This window comes from Hevea brasiliensis, chromosome 18, assembly GCF_030052815.1.
Source record: "Hevea brasiliensis isolate MT/VB/25A 57/8 chromosome 18, ASM3005281v1, whole genome shotgun sequence".
Lineage (NCBI taxonomy): Eukaryota > Viridiplantae > Streptophyta > Magnoliopsida > Malpighiales > Euphorbiaceae > Hevea > Hevea brasiliensis.
Genome location: NC_079510.1, coordinates 45,287,179 through 45,308,435, shown reverse-complemented (window position 1 = coordinate 45,308,435; position 21,257 = coordinate 45,287,179). Strand labels below are relative to the sequence as shown.

General features: G+C 30.7%; 4 protein-coding genes across 7 annotated transcripts; 1 reads left to right on the top strand and 3 right to left on the bottom strand.

The window, feature by feature from the left end:
- The first annotated feature begins 3,024 nt into the window (after positions 1-3,024).
- On the top strand, positions 3,025-9,253 carry LOC110641803 (uncharacterized). 4 transcript variants are annotated; one of them, XM_058140419.1, is made up of 12 exons: positions 3,025-3,238; positions 3,587-3,772; positions 3,879-3,937; positions 4,463-4,528; positions 4,675-4,782; positions 5,574-5,640; positions 6,619-6,703; positions 7,153-7,313; positions 7,843-7,944; positions 8,098-8,320; positions 8,653-8,788; positions 9,019-9,253. In XM_058140419.1, exons 1-11 carry the CDS (start codon positions 3,197-3,199, stop codon positions 8,784-8,786), a joined length of 1,233 nt encoding a protein of 410 aa, XP_057996402.1. In that variant the 5' UTR covers positions 3,025-3,196; the 3' UTR covers positions 8,787-8,788; positions 9,019-9,253. The 4 variants fall into 4 exon arrangements, with proteins under 4 accessions (XP_057996402.1, XP_057996404.1, XP_057996403.1 ...); XM_058140420.1 differs by having other exon boundaries at positions 3,026-3,238; positions 3,614-3,772; positions 9,068-9,253; XM_021793642.2 differs by having other exon boundaries at positions 3,026-3,238; positions 9,068-9,253.
- A 726-nt stretch (positions 9,254-9,979) lies between these two features.
- LOC110641795 (uncharacterized) lies at positions 9,980-12,389 on the bottom strand. The gene is made up of 5 exons (XM_021793633.2): positions 12,045-12,389; positions 10,908-11,045; positions 10,545-10,784; positions 10,395-10,454; positions 9,980-10,244 (listed from the first exon to the last, which is right to left on the bottom strand). The coding sequence occupies exons 1-5, from the start codon at positions 12,153-12,155 to the stop codon at positions 10,140-10,142; spliced, it is 654 nt and encodes a 217-aa protein (XP_021649325.2). The 5' UTR covers positions 12,156-12,389; the 3' UTR covers positions 9,980-10,139.
- A 1,666-nt stretch (positions 12,390-14,055) lies between these two features.
- Positions 14,056-15,214, bottom strand: LOC110641796 (uncharacterized). Its single transcript, XM_021793634.2, has 4 exons — positions 15,088-15,214; positions 14,819-15,006; positions 14,550-14,712; positions 14,056-14,406 (listed from the first exon to the last, which is right to left on the bottom strand). Exons 1-4 carry the CDS (start codon positions 15,163-15,165, stop codon positions 14,182-14,184), a joined length of 654 nt encoding a protein of 217 aa, XP_021649326.1. The 5' UTR covers positions 15,166-15,214; the 3' UTR covers positions 14,056-14,181.
- A 2,686-nt stretch (positions 15,215-17,900) lies between these two features.
- Positions 17,901-20,279, bottom strand: LOC110641781 (glucan endo-1,3-beta-glucosidase 11). The gene is made up of 3 exons (XM_021793621.2): positions 20,054-20,279; positions 18,829-19,877; positions 17,901-18,380 (listed from the first exon to the last, which is right to left on the bottom strand). The coding sequence occupies exons 1-3, from the start codon at positions 20,097-20,099 to the stop codon at positions 18,291-18,293; spliced, it is 1,185 nt and encodes a 394-aa protein (XP_021649313.2). The 5' UTR covers positions 20,100-20,279; the 3' UTR covers positions 17,901-18,290.
- Between the last annotated feature and the right edge of the window lie 978 nt (positions 20,280-21,257).

Genomic DNA, 21,257 nt, shown 5'->3' with positions numbered 1-21,257 from the left:
TTATATAGATTATATTTTAAAAATTAGGAAATTGAAAAGTCATACTAATAAGTGATTAGTAATAATAAATAAGATTAGTAATACCAATAAAGTTTAATTAATGATAAAATTGCTCATAAAAAATATGATAAAATATAACAAAAAATATAAAGATAAAATACATTAAAATTATGGAAAATCACTTAGTTATTTTATTGTGTTTTTAATTAGTTATACTTATTAATTTTGAGTTTAATATTTTTTGTGATTATGACTCATTAAATATTAAGCATTAACAAATTAAAAAAATCACATATTAATAAGACTAAAAAAACTTTAGTTAACATATAAATATTAATTATTATTATTAAAAAATGTAGATTTTTTACAATTTTAATTCTTAAATCTAAATATATATTAATTTTATTTAAATTTTATATTAAATATTAAGAAATTAAAAAGTTATATAAGTTATATATTCTAAAATTTATTTAAAATATAATGGTAATTATTATTAATGATAAATTGTACATATTTATTTATTATTATATACATATTAGTTGTTATTAATGAATTTTATTTAATTTAAAATATACATATTATAAATTAATCATTTTTATTGATAAAAAATCATTTCTTTCAATTATAATTTATAAATATAAATGTATATTAACTTTATTTGAATTTTATATTAAATATTAAAAAATAAAAAAGTCAGGTATAAAAAAAAGTCACATATTAAATAGTGATAATAATTAAATTTTTATGTTAGTGTGAAAAAAGTAAAAAGTCATATATTGAAGACTAGTAATAATAAGATAAAAAAAGGTAAAATTGACAAATAAAAAAGATATAATAAAGTGCCACTAGTCATTTTTTAATAAACTTATTTTAAAGACTAATTTTATTAATATATAGAGAGATTTGTGAATGAGTAATTTTGATGATTTTTAGCTTTAATAATTAGAATTTAAGAGTCTACAATATTATCTATGTATTAAAAAGTTAAGCGATCAAACAACTATCATTATCTGTAAAAAGAATTAGAATAATGATTATTGAAATTTACCAATTGTTAGAGTGAAATAGTAATAATTCTATTTATATAAATATATGATAAACAAATAAAATAAAATAAAAAAATGATATATATATATATTTTTATATGATAAAAATTCATTTCTATTCAAAATATTTTTTATTTAATAATATTTAAAAAATATTTTAATTATAATATCTTAAAATTAAACATTAAATTATAGTATGGATTTTAATATAAAAGTACAAAAGGAAAGAGCGTAAATATAAAAATGGATAAATTACAAATTAATATTTAATATTTAGTAAAATTTATATATTAATTTTTATATTTTTAAAATCAACTATATTTTAATAAATTTATATATTAATCACATTTAAATTACCATTAATTTTAATAAAAATATCAAAATATCATTTACTATATTTTTCTATTTACAACGATTTATTCTTTGAAATTTGATTAAAAGTACATATTAATTAATATAAATTATAATTATAAAAAATATAAATTAATTACTTTAATTTTTTTAAAAATTTTGATTAATTCAAAAATTATTTATATATTTTATAAATTGATCGTTAAATATTATACTTATTTACAAATAAGTTTTTATCTTTTTTAATTTATAACATATATAAGTATTAATTTGTAAATAATTATAATTATTAATGTATGAATTAATTATTTTAAGATCCTTATATTTGATGAAGCACAAATTCATCCTTACATTTTTAATAAAATAATATAACATATAAATACAACTTAAAACAATTAAAAATTAGAATTTATTAATAGTTGATTTTTTAAAATTTCATCTTATTGATTAATAGTTATTTTTTAAAATTAACTATTAATTATGTTATAATTTTTGAAATGTAATTTTATAAATTTGTAAAATTAAAACAATTAAAATTTTTATTTTGGGACGTCAAACATTATTTCTTAATAAATTAAAAATTTAAAAATTATTTTGTTTCATATTGAAATACATAAGTGAAGGATTTTTTATTTTTTTTAATTAACAATAATTTAGAACTAAAATTAAATAAAATGATTAAGAAAATTTTTTAAAAAATATTATATATTTTTTTTTAATGAAGAAGCTTTATTTTTTTATTAAATTAATAAAATTTTTATAATTAATTACTTTATGAAAAAATAATTATTTTATAAAAACTTCATAATATAAATAATAAATTTATGTAGAATTATTTTATTTTTCATAATAAAATAATTATATTTCATATGAACTAATTAATCATAAAAGACAAATTGACTAACATACAAATTAATTAAAAATCAAGAAATAAATAATAGTCCTACAAGAAGTTTCTTTTTACACCCACGTTTTGAGCATGTTTACCAAATGACAGGTCACACTCTGCCGAATCTCTTACCTTTACGGCATTATTTTCCTAACGGAATAAGTTCAATTTGATTGTATTTGATTCTGTTTAATTTAATTTATTTTTAATTTAATTTAATTTATAAATTTAAATTTATATTTAAATTAATTTAATTAATAAAAATATATAATTATTTAATTATTTTTTTAAATATTAAAATATTATTTATATATTATATAATTAATTAATAAAAATAAAATATTATTTTTATTATTTAATATTATTAATTAGAATAATAATATTTTTTTATTTTTATTAATAAAAATAATATTTTTATTTTATTAATTATACAATATAAAAATAAATATTTTAATATTAACAAAAATTATTTTTTAATATTATTTAAATAAAATAATTAAATATTTTAAAAATAATATTAAAATATTATTTTTATATTTTATAATTTATATAATTAAAATATTAAATAAATTATTTTTATATTATATTTTAATATTAAACAATAATATTTTTATTAACCGAATTAATTTAAACATAAATTAAAATTTATAAATTAAATTAAATCAAAAATTAAAAATACACTAAATCAAACCCCCACAACAGCATGTACAAGTTAAAATTGAACCTTATTCCTTTTCCTAATTTTATGCACAGGCTCATGCTCCACTCTCTTTTCCTGCTGCAGCTCTCGTCTTTTCCTTCGCTGTAGCTCCAAAATCCAAATCTAACAGGGGCGCGAGAGAGTCTTTTTAGAGTTGTTTCTCTGTTTTCTCATTTCTCTTTCTCTTTCTCTCTCTCTCGATCATCAACAATGGCCGCCGATGAGCCTTCTCTCACTCGGTGGTCTTTTCAGGTACCAACTCTCTCTCCTTTTTCTATGTCCCAGCAAGTTTCTGTTTGGTTGCCAAGAAAAAGAAAAGTTCAGAAACTGAGTTTAATTAAGTTTAGAAAATTTCTACAAATCTGAACCTATTCAATTCCTTCATTTTTTTTTGCAAAAACAAACATCACAATGCTTTTATTGACTAATCGGATCGAAGCTTCCAGTACTTAGCTCAACTTCAACCTTTAATTTTTTGTGATTTTGGTTCGGCGTCGTTTTTATATCAGGTCTTTTTTGTTTGATAATATTTGATTTGAGAAAAATGAAAAATTCGCGAACGGTTATGCATGTGTTTCAGCTACTAATGTTTGTTTTTAGGATTTTAAAATATTTTATGATGCCAAGTTTGGGAGAAAGAGGATACCGGAGAAGCAGAACGGCAAGTCGGCTGCTGATAATTCAGTGCCAAACGTGAGTTCTTCTTTATCGAGTGCTTCATCGAATGGAAATGGTTTTGTCAAGAGCACATCTGATATGGCTATTTACGAGCAGTACAGAAACCAAGTATTGCATTGGATTGATTCTATTTGTTTGCGTAGTCGTGTTTTGGCATTTTTAGAGCTTAACGAGCTGATTTGTATGCTGATGCTGTGTTTTGTTGCTGTTTCAGAACGGGAGCACAAACCACTTAAATGGAGTTTCGGCTAGCGGGAATAATAGTGAAAGACCGTATGTTTATTTGATTCATTACTTTGAGTAATTGGCGTTTGCGTTTGTTCTTCTGGATTATATGACAGAAACTGAGTCCATTTGTTGCATCGTTGTTATTGTTTTGCTTTACTCAATTGGTACCAATTATAGAACCCTCCACGAGAGAGAGAGAGAGAGAGAGAGAGAGAGAATGCATTTCACGCAGTATTTATAAATTTGGTAGCAATTTTTTTCCTTCAAATTTTTATCGGTCAAGGGAGATAAACATACAAATACATGAATATGAATAGTCTGATATCTGATGGTGGCATCAATTCATGGTAATTTTACTGTATACAACTTCACTGCTAGATCTAAATGGATTGGGAGAGCCGGAGAGATGTTTCTGGTGCTCATGGTTGTTCTGGTCTAGAAATTTATCTTATAAATACTGAGAGCATTAAACTCCATTCTTGCATAGAATATCAAGCTTTCTTTTTTTGAAATAACTGATAATTGGCTTTTGCCTTGAAAATGTCCTAATGTTTGTCTTTACTTTTTCAGCCAGAAGTCTTTGCTTCCTGCTTTTGATTCCTCTGAAACTCGCTCTTTGGCAGAGGGTTTATGCAGGTAATTGGTAATTTGAATTTTAATCACAAAGAAGAACCTGTTGCAAGGAATATTATATGACAGTTAAATTTTTTATTTTTATTTTATGCTAACTTAGAATCTTTTCAGTCATGTCATTGATGTCCTCTACAATTTCTCTTATATAGGGATATTGTTCGTGGGTACCCTGATGTGAAATGGGAAAGCATTAAAGGGTTAGAGAATGCCAAACGTTTACTGAAAGAGGCAGTTGTCATGCCGATAAAATATCCCAAGTACGTCTTGTTTGCCATATCTACACTTCCAATTATGATTAGTTTTGCTGATGTTGGTAGATTTGGAGATAATTACTAATCTTAGTTGACAAGAAAAATTAGATGCTGACATAACAAGGGTAGGTCACATCTTTGAGAATGAAGAATGGGGCATTCACATTAGCAAAATAAAGTTACCATGTTACCCTCCTCCGGACGTCTCATCACAAAATAAGTTGCATGCTCTAATTATTGGATTAGTGTTTACAAGAAGGGCATTGGAACTTAATATAGCAAGCCTCATGGTATGCATGGATGTGAATAGTTTTGCTACTTTCTTGCCATGCTGAACCAGGCAAATAATTTTGTAGGTTCCTTAGTACAACAGGAAACAGACCATTCGAATGTTGCCTTCACTTGTCAAAGCTTGAGGCTCTTTTTTTGTTTTTTTACTGAATAAGGTTTTCTTCATTCCCTTCCTTTTGTGGAAGAAATAAAGAAGTTGCGGAGGCCTGAGCTATTGTAAGCTGGTTGTCACAAAACGTAGATGGCAAGTGCATGCAGTAGTGAACTTTAAACTTCTGCTTAGCTTGGTTTGTAAATATAATGTTGGGATTCTCCAGTCTGCCTTAAATGTTCTCTGCATTTGATCTAATTTGGCTATTAGCTATTGTGTCATTGCATGGAAAGTTAGTGTCTGTTAATATTATGTCATATGGTTAATTATAATCTTGAATAATAATATGAAATATCCTTCAAGGAGAAATTTGAAGTTAATTTTTTACAGTGAAGCTGGCATTTCCCATTTCTAGGTACTTTACTGGCCTTCTATCACCATGGAAAGGCATTCTTCTTTTTGGCCCTCCCGGGACAGGAAAGGTGTATGAACTTGGTATTTCTAACTTTCAATTATTTCTTTTCCTCATGTTTTGTTTACGTGCTGGTATATTTCCCTAAATAGAACTGTTATTCATTTAAGTTTTTCCTTTGTTCTTTTTGTAACTAGCCTCATCAAAACATTTTTTTTTAACCTTTATGTCCATTTGTGACATGGAGGTCATGGGTTCAAGCCATGGAAACAGTCTCTCTGCAAAGTAAGGGTAAGGCTGCGTGCATCAAGTCATCAACCCTCCCTCGAGACCACAAGTGTGGGATGCTTCATGCACTAGGTCACCCGTTTTTGTCCATGTGTGTGATTTTTTTTTTTCTTTTTGGTCTGTGGGGAGGTAATATATTTGAGTATGCTTATGGAGTACTAAACTTCCTTTTGATCCTTGAGTTTGATTGCTTGCTTAAAATTTTTTCTCAACATTCACAGTTGATATGAACTGTAATGATTTTTATGTGACAAACAGATTTATCACTCATCTTTTTGTAACAACTTGAACATTTTGGCTAGACCATTTCCATTGCTGTCTTTGCCTTGGGGAGTTGCTGTGCTACTCTTGACACTTGAAGTTAGCATTTTTTTCGTTTGTGCCTTTTTATAATCTTACCTGGTCTCTCGCAGTATTTCAAGAAATGTTTGTTAATTATGGCATCCAAAATAATCTAGAGAAAGAGAACATTGGGTGATTGTTATTTTTATTTGAAGAAAGCTTAAAAGAGAACAGGATGTAAAGTCTCATGGGCTAGGGGCAAAGTCATCCAAGAGGTTCTCTATGTGATGAACATCTTGGACTTTCCATCATCATACTTCCTATGACATAATTCCACAGCCATGAATGACTCTGGAATTACAAGCTGTTTTATGTATGGTGCTTTATTTCCAGTTTTCCACTCATAATGGCGCATTAGTTCACTTTTCTTTCTGGTGCTATCATGATTGTTGTGTAACTTGCTATTTTGATTATTCAGACAATGCTTGCAAAGGCTATTGCTACAGAGTGCAAAACCACATTTTTTAATATCTCAGCATCTTCTGTTGTTAGCAAGTGGCGTGGTATGTTATCATCTGGCAACTTTTAGTATGACATTGTTGGCATGCGTTCTACTTTCTTTTGAAACTGTGCATTTTTGAAGTTCTGGTTCATCTAGTATCAAACCCCAAAAATATTGCATGACCCATCAAGGACACTATGGTTACTGCCTTATGTTTTTGGAGGAACTGACGAAGTGGTTCCAGATTTTGGGTGAACTTATTGCATATGTGAGCTGTTGCTGTTTTTGCTATTATGATGGTAATAGATAAGCTTGAATGGTGGTGTCTATCTTTTACTCGGATAATTTTATTTTTCATTGATAACATAGGTTTGTTCAATGCATATATACATCAAACTTGAAAAACTTCTTTATTTTGGGACATGACCTTTTCTGGCCCTTTTGATAAGATGATTTACTGTTAATACAATATCTGAAGTGAATCTAATATCGTTTATGCAAACATTGCAGGTGATTCTGAGAAGTTAATAAAGGTGTTATTTGAGCTTGCTAGGCATCATGCACCATCAACTATTTTTATTGATGAAATTGATGCAATTATTAGTCACCGGGGTGAAGGTCGTAGTGAGCATGAAGCAAGTAGGCGTTTGAAGACTGAGCTACTCATACAGGTGATGTTTGTTTCTTCAAAGGTTTTTTTGGGAATATGTGCAAGGCATGATATTTGTGCCCTCTGTCTTTGCATGCGGTTCCTTTATTTGTGTGAGATACGGTGCTTTCCATCAGAGTATTGGAGCAACCAAAATGGGCATTAGCTGAGAGAATGATAAGCACCATAAATTTTAGCAACCTTGCAAATTGGAATTCTTAGAGAATCATAGCGATCACTATTAAATTTACTGTACATTAGCATTAAAAGCCAAATCATACTTACCTTTCAAATCTTGATCACAACTTGCTTATGTTTATATTTATCCTCAACTAAGTGGAATGAGCATAATCAATGCTTCCTTGCCCTTATCATTATTCTCTCATGTAAACCATATACTTTTAGAGGTTTTTATCCTAATTGACAAGTTTAGGTGCAGGAGCACTTCAAATAGTCCCATTGCATGTCACCAATTAAATACTGATTTGGAAATGAAATCATTTTATTTTAATCTAGTTTCTCGAAAATTAATCGCTCGGATTAGATTGCAGATGGATGGTTTGACACGGACAGAAGATCTTGTTTTCGTTTTGGCGGCAACAAATCTCCCCTGGGAGTTGGATGCGGCCATGCTCCGGCGTCTTGAGAAGCGAGTATCCTTTTGCCTCTTGTTGTCCTTGGTGTTATTCATCCATTTCGCATCATTGGCCTGATGGCACTGTACTGCAATTCGTTGAGCAAATAATGAGACAAAAGTTTTGGCGGTTTAGTAATCAGATAGTTCTCCTTTAACTATAAAAATTAAGATCCTTGTACCTCTTCCTGAACCAGATGCAAGAAAAGCCATGCTTGAGGAACTCCTGCCAACACAGCCTGACGAGAATGAGCTTCCTTATGGTTTACTGGTGGAAAGGACAGAACGTTATTCAGGTTCAGATATTCGATTACTGTGCAAAGAAGCTGCCATGCAGCCACTACGACGGCTGATGGCAATCCTTGAGGACAAACAGGAAGTAGTACCTGAGGATGGTAAGCGATGTCCATACTAATATATGATTATATGTGAATATGAATTCTTAGCGAAATCATGGAAAATGCGTCTAATAAATGGATAACAGGTTACATACTTGTGCGACAACTTTCTACTCTTACAAGGGGAGATATGTAACTAAGATAATAATAAGAGAAAAAAAAAAAAAAAGAATATGCACATCGAAGAAAGTGAATTATCAATCTTTTCATACTAAATGGTTTATGCTCAATGATAACGTGTATTTAATTTTTATTACTTGCACAATCGTTATCTGCATTTCATTTTTGGTCATTTATCATAAGCTGAAGATTTAATTTTTGGCTTACAGAGTTGCCAGAAGTTGGGCCTATCACACCTGAGGATGTAGAGACAGCTTTGAAGAACACTAGGCCATCTGCTCATCTCCATGCCCATCGATATGAGCAGTTTAATGCTGATTACGGTAGCCAAATAGTACAATGAAGGTACATATCCTCCGATATGAAAGTTAATGTAAAGTTTCCGAGCTTATGGTATTTTCATATGATGTCTATTATTATTATTATTATTATTATTATTATTATTATTATTATTATTATTATTTTATACCATAATAAGTATAGAGCAGTGTGTGAAAACCAGATAACAACATATCTAGGTTTGATCTCAATTGCTTCCCACTTCCTAGTATCCATTATTTTTATGGTCTTTGTAGGATGTGCAAATACTCTGAACACAGTTTCCAATTTTCGGGTTTATTTTAGGTGCTGCTGCTGCGTAAGGGTATTGTTCTTAGCTGATTGGCACTCGGTTATTGAGGTATTACTGTTCATTGGCCGTGCAAATTCGTTTCAGAATTTTTTTTTCTCTAACATTTGATGTTGAGATCTGTTTCGTTAATTTTTTTTTTTTTGTTAAAAGTTGAAAATTTACATGCGACTTTTTTTTCATTATTTTTTTGTGAAGCTATTTCATGTTTTTTTTTTTCAAAATATAAGGTAATAAAACTACATTGGACAAATGCGAACTCAAAATTTTGGCACTCCTGACCTCAAACTGGAACCGAAATTACACACTACTAAGAATAAATGTGCAAAAATGTTATTCGCATGAAATATTAATTTTCAGGTTTGAGAAGTATAGTTGTTCATTTCTTAATTAAGCGTAAGAAGGCAACGGGACGAATCAGCTTCACGCCATACGAATTTAGGGTCAGATATCAATTTTGTGCTGGAGATACGGACTTCTCTTTTTATTTTTTCATTTTAATATATTATTATATAATATAAATTTATTTATTAAAAAATAAATAAAATTTAAAATTATAGAACTTTAAACGTAATTTTAATAATTTATTTATATTTTTTTAAAATTATAAGATTTTAATACATAAAAATAATGTCATCTTGCGAATTGAATCTTGAAAATTCTAAGGGAGAAAATATCCCGTCTCCACTGCTCAGTTTCGAGGTCAGTGAAATCCAAGAAAATTAATTAAGTTTAACTCATAAGCCATCCCTAATTAAGGGAGAGAAATACTAAATGCAATTTCATTAAGGAAAATTTAAATAAAAAAAGACTTGTTAACTGTTCGTGTGCTTGGTTTGTCCAAATGACAAATATATAATAGAACAGAAGGCATGCAAACCATGATCCAATGATTAAAGAGATGAAAGTTAAAAAGGAAACCCGCAATTCATAACATTCTACCAAAAAAAAAGCATTCGCACACAATCTTTCGACAAGCTGCAACACGTGAAATTATGGCACAAAAACCATGGAAACACATTATCTGCCAAAATGATATCAAAGATGTTGGACGAATTCTAATTTGGTTTAACGATAGCCCTGCAATGGATCAGCTGCTTTGCCTGATCTTGCATCAGTCCATGCTTTTGCAATGGTTTTTTTCATTTCATCATCCCCTTCTTCGTACATATTCTGTAAGTAGTACATAACCAACATAAATTCAGTAACAACAATGGAATCTAATATTTTTCTACAAACGCACGGCTAGCATCATTCATCGTAGGCAAAGTATGCTAAAGTAGACTTGTGTGTGCGGGTGCAACAGAGTGAAGAAAACTGTACCTTCATTAAGTCCATAATTCCAGCCATGGGATCTCGATCCTTACCCAGATTTGGCTTCAGCTGTAACATAAGGCGAATAGAATACAATTAGAAAACAACTTTAATAAGAAAATCATCAATGAACCTGCACCATCCATATAGAGTCCTTACCTTGTCCTCTTTGTAGTGCAAGTCTAACCAGTTACCCTTCGAAGCTTTAAACAAAGTGATGATAACCCTGGTAGGCTTGACTAACACTTTACATTTCTCCAGTTCTATCTCCTTGTTCAATTTTGGTATCGCACATCGGTAGTTCTTTCCTTGCACATCATGGAATTTGACATCGAATGACATTGGCTTGAAGTCTGTCTCAATATTTTCTTGCTTGACACCCTCTAGAGAGACATATATCTGCAGACAGAAAAAAGTGGACCAGACAAAATTATAAGCACGTAATTCATATGCCAGAAATTCAGAACATCTTATGCTCGAATCTGTGCTGGTTAATATTTGTTCGAGCAGGTAATTTATTACCTTGACTTTGTCATTGTCCTGATCCCAGCTGAAAGATCCAAGCGTAACATAATTCAGAGCAGGGGTTGGAGGCACCTTGACTCCAGTTGCTAATTGAGTTGGAGTTGGAACAGGCACAGAAATAGGCTCCTGTGACAACTAAGCATGGAAAGTAAATAGCCATTTAGTGGTTGCAAGCAAAGTGGACGATTCCCAAAAGCCTCGTTGGCCTACGATAATACTACGATTGAATACTAATCTACAAAAAGAATAACAACTACCAAACCAATAAACACTCATCTGTCGGGAACAATCCAAAAACACAAAAATTGAATGTCTATCCAAATGCCAAGGGAGGAAGGGGGAAAAATTAATTAAAAAAAAAGGAAAAAGAGAGAGAAAAGGAAGAAAGAGAGTGAAAGAAGGATAGACGTTACATCTACAGAAACTATGAGCAAATAAAACAAGAGTAGAAATGGCTAATTAAGCAAAATTCTACACCAAAGTTAAAGAGTCACTTTTATCACTATAAAAGAATACAGAGATGCTTAATTTACTTGAACTTCATTAATGATCAGCTTCACGGAAGCATAATTGCGCATTTCATGCCATGTTGATCTTATGAAGCATTGTGGGTCAGTTTCAACTTACAACGCTGATACAGTCTTTACAGAATATTCTAAGACAACCATCCATTATGCCAAATAGCATTAGCAAATTATAGCAAACAAAGGATCCTAGCGAATTTATTGTCTAAACATTAAAGCACTAAACATTAGAGTCGCTATCAAGCCAAAAATCCTGGGAAAAGTGATGATAATAAAAATTCCACCATAATTTACAGTATGAAACTCTGAAGTGGAAAACATCATCATACCACGAATACGACAATAACAATAATCCAAAACTTCCTTCCTCGCAACAATACTTTGATAATCCACAGATAACATACACAGGAAAGGGCAAGTAATTAGCAAAAACTAGTTAGAAGCATTTCAACCAAAGTATCGGATTTAGCTTCAAAGACAAGGATAATTATACAATACTCCCGTGAACAAATAGTGCATCAGTGAGCAAGGGCGCTCTGAATGATTTTCTGAAACACATAATCAAGAATAGAAAAACACAAATTAAGCCAAAGCATCAAGAAAAGCACACCTTCTCCAAGTTGCGTATCTCAGAGGAGATGAGCGAGAGGACTCTTGGCCTCTTGGCTAAGCTTTGTAGCTGCCTTAGCTCCTCCAAATCCAACGCCAATTCGTCACCCATTTTTCCTTCTTTTTCTGTACAAATGAAATAGAAGAGAGTGATTTTATAAGTGAATAAAAAGGAACGTAACACTGCTGTGTGTGGAAAATGCTAGAACCTCCTCTTGTTTACTGGAGGGCGCAAATGGGGGATTTATAGGAAATTAAACCTGTTTTACTGATGTCTAGGGCTTTTGTTGAGTTTTGACAAAGAAGGTTCTAGAGCGTCGGTTGGAATGAGAAAGCAGACAGCGAGAGAATCGGGATTCCGGAGAGCTCGGGAAAATTTGGGCTGTAAGAGCTTGCGGGCTTTAATGAACTTAGGACCCTCTAGAACCCAAGAAGATGGATTTGGGCTTCCACTTTAATGACCGAGGTGGACTTGTTGCCGTTAGTTGCCAATGGGTTAAAGAGTTGGGGAAATGTCTTTCCTCACAAGTCTCGTATTTTCGAGGATGATCCAAGGACGGTCCAGCGAAGAACTCGTAAAATTGCCTGTTTCATACAATTTTAAAGAGAAGAAGCCAAATTAGATTCTCAAATGTCCATTTCATTGATATCAATGTAATGCAACAACTATACGAACGAAGTTTGAGTTGTAAGGAAATTCGAACCCTCAGTCAGAATCCAATTAACAATTTTATGGTACCACAAAACTAATTTAGAGCGAAAATAAACTTTTTTAAAGGTTTTTACCAATAGTTTTTAATTGGCGACTGTTATTATTAACTGATAATTGATAATAAACTTATTTAAAGGTTTTTACTAATAATTTTTAATTAGCGACTGTTATTATTAACTGATAATTGATAACTGATGATAGTAAATTAATGTTAAGTGTTTGATAAAACTATATTTAAAGATTACTATTAATATGTAAACTGACTAATTAAGGTATATATCGTATAATTTATTTTATTATTAAAATAAATATAAAATTATAAATTTATTATATTATATTATTTTATTTTATTATTAAAATAAATACATAATTATTAATTTTATATATTATATTATTTATTATATTATTAAAATAAAATATAATTATTAATTTATTATATCACATTATTTATTTTATTATTAAAATAAGAAAATAATTAAATTCCTTAAAAAATAATTAAATAATTTTTAAAATATAGTTATAAAAAAATAAAATAATTATTTTTGTTTATGAAGAAAAAAATCTTATAATTTTAAGTTTTTCAAAAAAAACTTTTTTTTATAATAAATAAATATTCTATATTTTATGTTGTTAACAAAAAATATTTTAATAAAATTACAATACGTAAATTAAAGTGTTAAGATTGTAAAATAAAAAAATAAAAAGTAAATATTATTAATAATATTAATTTTCGAGTTATATGAAAAAGAATAATATAGCCTAAATAAAATTTAATCAGTTATCAGCTGATAAGAAACTGTTCTAATAATAGAGCTAATACAAATTGCAGGTGATAGATACTATATCAGTTACACATTAATTAACAGCTCAATTTTTTTAAAATTATCAAATATTTTAATTTACTTATTTGGATGCTTATACTAAAAAAAGTAAACCAAACATACTTTAGAGCCAAAATAAAATTTCCCATCAAGGAAATAGCGCCGGTTACGGTTATAGAAACTGAAAATACGCGGAGAAAGAAGAATAGTTGGGACTTGGGGGAACTAGCTGGCAGCTGGACTAGAAAACAACATTAGCTAACTAATTACAAAAATATCCACCTTATTAACAAAATTAGGCAATTAAAATAAATTAGTTGCTACAGTTCATTTTCTTTATTGTCTAAGAAATAATTTGTTCAAGCAAGGGGCAGGCAGTACGTAAGGGTTTCTTTAACTTTTTGCAATTTTGGGTATGCATTCAAGTTGAATGCTCAAAAATTAGTTTACAGTGCCCATCTTAATCATAAAATGCTAAATTTACCAAAACAAAGATAGAAATCTGATTCACTTCACAAAGCATTTTATAGAAATTACACAGGTTTCAGCAAGTTATATAGCCCAAAAACTTCTCTGATAAGAAGCCTGCTTCATTGCACCTTTACTTAACAGTGAAATTGGGATAGTTTTCTCTTCTCTTGATTTTGTGCGCTCGATATACTCTGAAGCTGCTTTTGCAGCTGTGATCTTATTTGGCAATTAGAAGCCAAAGTTTTGTCCAAATTCTTCTTCGCGGCAACAAGCTCTGACTTTCTCATCTCTGCTGGAGCTATCTCAGAATTATTCAAATATCCATTGTTGTCTTGGAGTTTTACAAAGGCTGAATTCAACTGAAACAAATATCAACTTTATCACATCCTTGAAAAAAAAAAAAAAAAAAACTACAAGTGACAGATTAGAACCTTAACACTATTAAACACCAATTAATGTGAAATTTAATTCAGTTTATTGTGAAGTTCAAATAAATCCTGACCTCATTCACTTGATTCCTCAACTCATTCACTTGCATCTGAGATTTCAGAACAAATTTCTCCAGAGTTTCCCTAAACTCCTTCATTTCATTACTTTTTAGCTCATAAAACCTCTCTTTCTCCTTCTCCTCCTCTTCCAGTTCCTCCACTTCACTCTTCAAAACCCTATCAATCCAATCCAATACAAAAACAAAACTCAAATCTAGTTCAAAATTTTCTTTTCCTGTCTACGAATAATAAATCTAATGACAATAACAACATTTCATCTTACCTCAATTGATGTAAATCGGCCTGGTATTTGGCATCGAGGCTCTCGATTTCAGATTTTAGAGCCAAGATTTTGAAGTTTTGAGACGCAATGTTTCGATCGAGCACCAAGCAACGTTGCTCCACGGACCGAATATCAGCTAGCTTTGACGCTAAGATCTTCGATCTGTTTGCTTCCAATTCTCTCTCTACCTGCAAAGATACCGTTAAAACTCATTTTCTTTTCTAGGCTACCAAACAAAGGAAAAAAAATTTAAGGTATAAATTGAGGACCTGGAGGAGAGAGAGGCGTTGGTTTCTGGTACGCTCCATGAGCTCTAGCCTCTCTCGAAACGCAGAGGAAAGCGCCATTGATGATTTAGAGAGATGAATTTCCGCTCCAAATCGAGAGCCAAGAGGATCTTGTCTCGCTGAGTTTGAATTAAGAGGCCTTATATATTATGGGCTATGTTCAACTGGACCGAATTCGACTCCACGGGAAGCCCAATCTCACTTTGTTTGAAACAAATCAGGTAAACGCATGCGGGAATCTTCGTACTTTTAGCTTTTTTGCTATTGAGCCCCTATATTTCAATGTAGTCACATTAAGCAGCTGAACTTTTATTTTATTTGTTATTGAGCCTTTATTAGACTAACAATGTCACCAAATTGAAGTGCAACTGTGCAAGGGCTCAATAGCAAAAAAAATTAAAAGTACTGACGCGTTTTATCAACAAAGTAAAATTATTTTATGTAGTTTTTTAAATAATTTTTAAAAATAAAGTTTCAGTCCATAACATAGCATTATTATTTTTTTTTCTCAAAATAATCTTTAATTACTTGCATCTCCATATTAATAATTAGTAGATTTACTTTAAAAGAAACTTGCAATATAGCTGACTGTAGAAAACTTCCAAAGAAAAAAGAATTCCACTTTATGAAAGCATCTTCCTCAAATTATTGTAATTAAAGATCCTTAAACAAAGTCTAATCAATAATCATCATGGCCCCTCAGACAAAGTGAGAAGATAATCAACCTATATACATCATCATGGCCTTATTATTAAATTTGCATCACTATGGAAAACCAACCCCTCTCACTTTTTTTATTCTACTTTTAAAAAAAATAAATAAATAAGGAGGATTCTCAATTTGACCATCTTTAGAAACGAAAAGACAGATCCCAACTCTATATATTATTGAAGAAGCATTCAAAGCTACCTTTAATGGTTAAGATTGTAATGCTTCACTTGATTTTCATTTACTTGTGATTAATTAATTCTCTAATTAGATTTCTTTTGGTATCTTTTTTTTTTTTAAACTTTAGGTAATTAAAGAAAATTATCCATTTGCATGAAAAGGAAATAAGAAAACTTGGTCATTTCATCTGATAATTACATAGCTGCTTAAAGTTTTAGGTAGGCAAGCCATAATGCTGAAGGGCAGCATGTGATTGATGAGAGGCATTGATTCTCTGTCAATTTCAGCCAGCCAAGAAAATCACCATTAATTAACTAATTAAGCATTAGTTAATGGTGATGTTTAATATATATTTCTTTTGGTAATCTTTTTGACTTTCCTAACCTTTGTTGATAATTAACTTTTGACAAGCATTGTCATGTCAACATCCAAAAGTATGGTCCAAAACCACCAAATATCGATCAAAGATTCTAGTTCTATTTTATTCATTTCTACTGCTGGGTGTGATAGCCTGATAAATACAGGAAATATAAATATACAAATTCTACCTATTTAATATGTAAGTTTTATTATATATAATGTGTATTGGACTTATGATAAATCAGGTCTATTACATAATTTTTTCATAAAAATGTAATATTGCTTTGAATTCAATAATGAAGTGCAGAAATGAAAATGGAATAAAAAGCTTAAGCCTTCATGAGCTAACATAGGAGTTAGAAAATTATTTGTGAGAGAGTCAACATTATATATACAATTAATTTAAAAAATTATTTAATTACAATTATATCTCTATATTTTAAAGGGTCTATATTATATATTCAAAAAATACTATATATCATATATAATAAAACAATATAAATTATCTTTTGAGCACCAAAGCTCCCCTAGCCCCCTTCCTCCGCGCCTGACCTGACGTACAAATTGCTGTTAGATTTGATAGAGATCATGCAAATACTGGAACAGAAAGTTTGCTTCTTTTAATACAGGAAGGATTACTTAAGCTGATTAAGATGTATTAGGCTTAAAGAGTGTGCGATAAAACAATCTCACCAGGAGGCAACTGCACATGGTGCTGTGTACACGTCAATAGAGCCTCAACACGTCGTTTTGCTGAAAACAATAAAGTATAAGAAACAACGCTTCTTTGATTGATGCTCACAAAAATTAGAGTTGTGTTGTAGTATGAATATAGTGTATGTTAACGTCGGATGAATTGATTGAAAGAAACTAGAAAATTAATTTTGAAAGGTAATATTTGATTTTTTACTATATATATATATATATATTACAAAAATAATAATTTCTATGGAATTTCTTGCTGTTAAGGTAACGACTTGGAGCATGACACTCTCATAGTGTGAAAAATAAAAAGAAAAAGGAAATATTTTGTTGGTTGTGGGGTCTGGGTGCATGTGCACCACGTTGGCTGACGTAAAGCAGTGAGACCGTCCTCATCAGGTTTAACTAAGGCTGAGCATATATTGTCTCCTTCATCATCTTCCTATATATTTCTCCACACAGAAAGAAAAGTGAAGGAGAGAAAACAAGCCAAAAGCTCTTTTGCAAAAAAGGATACCAAAATGGCCATGTGCTGACGGCATTATACCCCAAAGGAATAAAGCTGAGCTGCCCAATTCTTGCTACAGGATTAAAAAAAAAAAAAAAAAGCCTAACCTTTTAATTAATTAATTATATTAATTTCCCTACATTATCTTATATATATTTGAGTAAGAGAGAGAAGAAAGAAAAAGCAAACTTGAGGAAATCTTTGTATATTGCAGGTACAGTTATGGATTCCACGTCCTAAAGTAGAGAGAGATAGAGAGGTCCCCAATAAGATATATCACATAGAACAACAAATATATATATATATATATATATATATATATATTTTACACAAGTAGTCCTACAATTAATGACAAGTAATTAAATTGATGATCAGAAAACAGAAATAAATTTTCTACAACTTCTTACAAATTACAGAATAATTAAAAAAGATATTGAGATAATTCAGTTCTTGATCGAGAGACTGCGGAATTGAGATTCATTTCTGAAGGATGTTGATGATGAAGATATGGCCTGCAGGCTAATCATAGATATATAGAACTATATATACACATATATATGGTTAACTGGCTTGGTGCAAATTCCTTTGGTATGGTTGCGGGGTGTCTCTCTATTGTAATTTTTTATGATGGGAAAGTACAAAATGGGAAATTAAAGATTGACCCCTAAGTTTCTTACCAAAACGCAATATATGTAAATATGAATATAAGCATTTGGACTCCGAATGCTTAAAATGGTCTTCTCATAAAAACTTGGAAGGTCAGCAAATGTACAAACATCCAGTACACCAAGCTTTGATCATATTCCTTGTTTGAAGCCTGTTCCACAGTGAATTCCATATAAGGAAAAAGAAAAAAAAAAAGAACAGAAAAATTACAATATTTCTCACCACAAGCAGGAAACTTTTATTAGCATTGATTACATATTTAATTACATAAAGATTTTTTTTCGTTTAAACTTAGTTCACCGTGACCCAAGATAGAAGATGTATAGTGGGATTCACCTATTAAATATATGCATCTTACATATTTGTGCCTAAATATATGATAGACGGGCCAAGGCAAGAATTCCCAATTGCACAATAAAAAAAAAATATAATAATTTATACAAATTGCTCATTGGATGAATAGCATACACTGTATTTTCTTCCCCTACATTGTCCCACAACTACATGTGTGTACACTTTTGTTTTTCTGTGTAAATTTTATTAAACTAAAAAAATATTGATAAGAAATAGTTTTGAAGAAGAATGTACTATGGCTTTACCTTAGTGGCAGAGGAAGTGAGAGAAATGGAAGCTGATGATGTTGATGATGAACTTGAAGGGGCAGAGAGTCCCACATTGTAAGCCATTGTACAATTAGGTTGATAGAGACCATAGTTTCTTTCTGATGTTGGTCCAGGCTTCATATCTTCATTGAATAAAGCAAATAAATAAACTTCTAGTCTCATATTAGGCCTCAAAGGTGTCCCTTCATTCTCCAATTGCCTTCTCAGCAAATTTCTGTTGTAAAGTGCTGCATTTTCAATGGCTGCACCAACTTCATTTGGATCACCTTTAGATGGCCACCCAGTCTCAGAAACTCTAACCTCAATTCCATTATAACCCAATCTAGCCATAGCAAAAATAACAGCATCTACTTGAGCATAAAGCATATTGTCATAGTGTAGCTTGGTGTAGGGGTCAACCATGCCTGAATTAGGGTTAAAAAGAACATAGTCCAAGGGAACCCTGTTAGGGTCATCCTTATAAGCATAATATGGGTATGCATTGATCCAAAATGGAGCCTTAGTGCTTGACAAAAATTGCAAAAATTGTGACATTACTCCTGAGACCTCACTTTTGAAACTACCTGCTGAAGGAGGGAAAGATTGGTCAAGAACAGCTAAAGAATTAGGTGTTGAGACTTGAATATTATCTAGGCCTAATTGAACTAGTGCCTCATGAATGCTGACAATGGCTTGAACTAGATATGATAATAATGTTGTGTCATCGTCGGTGAAGACCTCATTTCCAACCGCGATTCCGGTGATTCTTGTGCCCGGAAAGTATGGCTTGATTTGGGTACTAACCCATTGAAGGGCTTGTTCAGGGTCCACCAAAACAGGTAGCATTTCGTTTTCTACAGTGACAATCAGCTCAACGTTGGAGTTGGCAAATGCTGTTAGAACTTGAGGATTGGTATCGTAGATTCTTGCTTTGGTGATCTTAAGGGAGGCTAAGAGTTCAAGAACGTTCTCTGGTGGTGGCAAATTGTTGCCCACCTGCCCGTAGTTGATGCCAAGAGATGTAACTCCCCGTAGAAAACCATAATCTGCGAAACATTAAAAAAAAAAAAAAGAGTATTGGACATTAACAAAGTAGACACTTGACAAAAAGTTAATACAAGCATATTGGCTCAAGATTGAAGAAATTAAGAAGAAATGAAATAGAAACCAGAAATGCATCATAAACTATATAGAAATGATTTAAAAAATATTGAAATGGTACCTGAGAAAGCTAGAGAAAATGTAAGAAAAATATGGATCATAGCCATCTTGCTAAAATGACTAACAGAGAAAGAGAGTGCTAGGAATTCCAAACTGAGAGAGGAACAGAAGAGATATAGAGAGAGGAGAAGATGAGGCTAAGAGGAGTCTGTGAATTCTTTTCTTGCTTGTTTGAAAATTTTATTTTGGAATGGAGAAGCTTCAGCTTATTAATTATTCCCTGCCAATGGCCAATGCTGCCTTTGGCTCTTACCTCTTAACTGGTTTTATACGGCTATTGATGTGTTTTCTCTCATTTTCTCAAGGCTTGTCTCTTTCCAAACCACTCTCCGACTTCCAAATTTCTTATGACCAAAATAACCCTTCCACTTTCTTCAGGCAAAAGCAAAGTCCAGGGGGAAATTCCACTAATGGGTTAAATTAATATATGGAATGGATAGCGAAATAACTTAATTGGAAGAGTCCTGAAATTTGGGACCTTCAGTGAATTTTTTATTAGCAATAATTACAATATATAATATATTCTACTTTAATTTTAATTATGTCCATTGATTTTAATACTAATAGGAATATTTCTAATCCCCTTCCTTATGTCATAATGATGATGATTTTTTCCTTTAAAAAGTATTGAAGAGGAGATTATAATTGGTGTGATTCCAATATTAATTAATGATGATTATTTGAATAGATGATTTTTTTTTTCTTTTTTTTTTTAAAGAGAAATGTTATGTTCAATCCAAATTGGATTAAACTAAACATAAGGCCCAGTATGGCTTAGTTGAGTCTAAATTCTTTTGCCGAAAAAGCAGCTTCCCACTTTCCTCACGTTGTCGTTTCAGTTTTAACCGGTTGGGATTAATGGTGTTTTAATTTAATGATAAATAGATTATTTAGTTATGAATGGGCAAATTAATTCCAATATTATTTAATTTGTTGCAACCCTCGCAATGCTAAAATAAATAAATAAATAAATAAAAATTGAGAAATTCAATGGTGATAACTTACTTAGTTTGGCTAAAGAACCCCTCATTGAAAAGGCTATGCTTGGTAAGTGGATAAGAAATGGGATAGGTTTAGCCACCTTATCTTACGAGACGTTGAGACGTAGGTATCCTTATCTTTATGACTTTCTTTTTCTTTCCGTTTAACTTTATAGTGCAATTTATTAAAAAATAGATCAGGATTAACTTACTCTCAAACAATGA